Source organism: Rutidosis leptorrhynchoides, chromosome 5 (assembly GCF_046630445.1).
Source record: "Rutidosis leptorrhynchoides isolate AG116_Rl617_1_P2 chromosome 5, CSIRO_AGI_Rlap_v1, whole genome shotgun sequence".
In the NCBI taxonomy this organism is placed as follows: Eukaryota; Viridiplantae; Streptophyta; class Magnoliopsida; order Asterales; family Asteraceae; genus Rutidosis; species Rutidosis leptorrhynchoides.
In genome coordinates this window covers 410,643,818-410,647,845 of record NC_092337.1, presented here as the reverse complement: position 1 = coordinate 410,647,845, position 4,028 = coordinate 410,643,818, and the positions used below count along the sequence as shown (strand labels likewise).

At 34.2% G+C, this 4,028-nt stretch overlaps 1 protein-coding gene across 1 annotated transcript; it reads left to right on the top strand.

Moving 5' to 3' along the window:
* Nucleotides 1-738: 738 nt before the first annotated feature.
* LOC139848228 (glyceraldehyde-3-phosphate dehydrogenase, cytosolic) lies at nucleotides 739-3,697 on the top strand. Its single transcript, XM_071837956.1, has 11 exons — nucleotides 739-898; nucleotides 1,021-1,053; nucleotides 1,153-1,253; nucleotides 1,837-1,952; nucleotides 2,057-2,303; nucleotides 2,411-2,471; nucleotides 2,635-2,732; nucleotides 2,830-2,972; nucleotides 3,063-3,146; nucleotides 3,313-3,402; nucleotides 3,507-3,697. The coding sequence occupies exons 1-11, from the start codon at nucleotides 895-897 to the stop codon at nucleotides 3,553-3,555; spliced, it is 1,026 nt and encodes a 341-aa protein (XP_071694057.1). The 5' UTR covers nucleotides 739-894; the 3' UTR covers nucleotides 3,556-3,697.
* Nucleotides 3,698-4,028: the final 331 nt, after the last annotated feature.

Genomic DNA, 4,028 nt, shown 5'->3' with positions numbered 1-4,028 from the left:
TCGTCGAAAATGGTCGAAGTCAAATGAATGTACGAAAATATTTCAAAAATTTTGAGACACAACATAACGGACTTTGCTTATCATGTCAGAATCAGTGGCGGAACTTGACCTCGACTCGAGAGGGGGCGAAACTAATTGAAGGGGTAAGAAACTAATCGAAGGGGGGTAAACACAAAAAAAAACCTTATTTTTTCGTAATTTTTTTTTTTTAGTGTAAATTTTTTTTTTCCCGAAATCGAGGGGGGGCGGATACCCCCTTTTGTCCCTTAAATGTTCCGCCCCTGGTCAGAATTATGAAATTGTATCGTGAGTTTGGTTTAAAATTAGTCGATAGTTATGTATGGTTATAGATTATTTCACTTGAGTTTGATTTACTAAGGTTAATCAAGAAAGCTTTTAGGTATGTTAAGGTTTTTAGTTGGGTTTTGTTTTGTTAGGTGAAAAGAAAGAAGACGAAGATGTTCAACTGAAAATGACATAAGTTCACGTAAAAGGGACATGATTTGACTTAACGGACGTTAGTAAAAAGGACCATATTAATATTAATTAATTACAAACGCAAAATGCAAATTACAGGGACTATCAGAGTAAAAACAACACTTAGACCAAAGACAATCTGCTTAATTTTGTCTAGATTATACTTGCTACTATTAAAAATCGCCCATGGGTTTGTTAATCGCCATCAGCTTCGATCCAGATTCTAGAACTTCTAGATTTCTTTTTCACCACGAAATTGAATGAAAACCGCCATCACGTGACCCACCGGTTTCGATTCATCCGCCTGTCCTCTATAAATTAACCGTCATAATTCTACATCTTCAAATACATTATTTCCACCAACTCTGATTTTTCTGTCCCTAAAACCATTTAAATAATCACTACTCTTCAATCGCCATGGGTAACTTCTTCAATTCTACATTATACTTGCATTTTAATTCTCATTTATACATTCGTTTTACTTGATATGTTAAACATTAACTTATTCTTACGTTCAATTTATTGTTTCATACTGTATTGCAGCATCTGATAAGAAGATTAAGATTGGAATCAACGGTATATTTTTTCTTCGATCAATATCAATTCGTTTTATACATAATGTCCTATTCGTATTTATGTTTACTGATTAGAATTATGCTGTTTGTGATATGATAGGATTCGGAAGAATTGGTCGTTTAGTTGCTAGAATTATTTTACAGAGAGATGATGTTGAGCTTGTTGCTGTTAATGATCCTTTTATCACCACTGATTACATGGTAACTACTTTTTTTTATCTGTTAGGTTTATTCACATGTGTATCAGTATTTATGTATATAGGTATATGTATGTATGTGGCGTATATGTATGTATATGTGGCGTTGTGTAGTTATCTGGTAAAATTGCTTATAATCGTCTGTTTGTAGACTTGTACGGATCACCTACTTGAATGATTAAGTTCACATAAGAGTCAATCTCTGCAACATGTATGCATATTTTGTTAATAATACGTGTGTGTTTTTGTGTGTGTGTGTTTTTGTGTGTGTGTGTGTGTTTTGACTGTTTGAGTTCAATTGCAACTAATAAGTTGAAACTATATACAAATCTGTAATGTTAGATCTTTGTTACGGCTAATAATCCATCCATGACTACTGTTGATGCGATTCACCAATTTAGGTTACTTATGTTTACAGATCTATTGATATGTGGAACTTTGAATTTGTGTGATGAATGAAGATGTTAATTAGTACTTGTTAAGCGATTTAGGGATCTTATATGTATTTATATCTGTTGTGTAGCTAGTTATTTAATTATTTAATCATACATAACTAGCAAATAATGATTTGTTATCGTAAAATGCAGACATACATGTTCAAATACGATAGTGTTCATGGCCAATGGAAGAACCATGAGCTTAAGGTGAAGGATGAGAAGACCCTCCTATTTGGTGAGAAGGCCATCACTGTTTTTGGCATCAGGTAAAAATATATCCATCAAATTGCTTTATAACTTACCTATTCAAGATCCTTGTTAAGAAGAAATTTATGTATGTATAATGTTTGTCTTTTTTTATTCTATCTAGGAACCCAGAAGATATCCCATGGGGTGAGGCTGGAGCTGATTATGTTGTGGAGTCAACTGGAGTCTTCACTGATAAGGACAAGGCTGCAGCCCACTTGAAGGGTGGTGCAAAGAAGGTCATCATCTCGGCTCCTAGTAAGGACGCTCCCATGTTTGTTATGGGTGTCAATGAGAAGGAATATAAACCCGAGCTTGACATTGTTTCAAATGCTAGCTGCACAACCAACTGCCTTGCTCCATTGGCCAAGGTTATTTTTATCCCTATTATTAACTTTTAATATGCTGATTGTCTCTTGTTTTGTGACTTTAACTATTAGCATATTAACTCTCATTTTTTTTTAAATCAAATTTTCAGGTTATCAATGACAGGTTCGGTATCGTTGAGGGTCTTATGACTACTGTGCACTCCATTACCGGTATGTATCTGGTTCATTATATCTTCTAGAGTTTGCAAATTTGACAGGTTGTATTAGTCATAGTTTGCAGCATCTAATACGTTCCCTATTCTTGAATTTTATAAATTAATCATATTTAGATTAAAAGTAAAATATGTTTTTAACATTTTAATGAACATTGCAGCCACTCAAAAGACTGTGGATGGTCCATCAATGAAGGACTGGAGAGGTGGAAGAGCTGCTTCTTTCAACATCATTCCAAGCAGCACTGGAGCTGCTAAGGTAAACAATCAAAGTTATTGGGCCCACAATCTTGACTTTTTAAATAAATGGTCAACTTATGATTAACCAGCAAATACTATGATATATGTTCGTGCAGGCTGTTGGTAAAGTTTTGCCAGCCCTTAACGGCAAATTAACCGGAATGTCCTTCCGTGTCCCAACTGTGGATGTTTCAGTTGTTGACTTAACTGTAAGGCTTGAAAAGAAGGCTACCTATGACCAAATTAAAGCTGCCATCAAGTAAGTGTTGCATATATCACACTGATAACTTCGAAACCCCGTAATTAAGTGGTTTTATTTACATTAAAGTTTGATATATTCGTAATTCAGAGAGGAATCAGAGGGCAAGCTCAAGGGTATTCTTGGTTATACTGAAGATGATCTTGTATCCACCGACTTTGTTGGTGACAGCAGGTAAATATTGGCTTAAAATTACATTAAACTGAATTTTAGAGGTCTGATTCGATATCAATTGGATTGGTCTACTTGAAATATTATTTTGAGTTGGATCCAAACAATGTGGTCGGTATAAGTTTGGGTTTGACTCATGATGGTTGATGTTGACTTTCATTATGATCAGGTCAAGCATCTTTGATGCGAAAGCTGGAATTGCGTTGAATGACAACTTTGTGAAGCTGGTGTCTTGGTATGACAACGAATGGGGATACAGGTACTCACATCGTTCCACTTAAATTCTTTTCCCATATAGACAAGTATAAATAAAATATATTCTTCTTATTAACATTTATTTGTATTTGTATATTTTTTATGCAGCACTCGTGTTATCGACTTGATATGCCACATTGCGTCTGTTCAAGCCTAGAAGTTTTTGCGAATTGTTTCTATTAGGTCATTTTGTTTACCTTTTATCCACTATATGTTTTGAGAAAACTCTATTGCTTAAGTTTGGATGTTTCAGCTGTTTGAAATCAGCTTTATTATGATTATATATGCTTGATGTATTGATGACCTTCAGTGGTTAAAACTGATGGTTTAATATATGAGATATAATAAGCGTTTTCGCACTTTGATATGTTCATATTGTTTATGGATATTAATAGCTTATGTTTATTTATTACTGGTATTATCTATTTTATTCTATGCTTGAATGAATAAGCAATGAATTTTGTTTAGTTGAGAACATTATTACTGACTACGGCTCTGTTATACACACACATAATATTGCAAGCACTATGACGGATTACTTACGACATACCTCTTTATTTCCAATTCAGTATTAATTTACGGTGTACCCACAAACCACGGCCATCAAACGCACGGTCAATCTTTGATGGT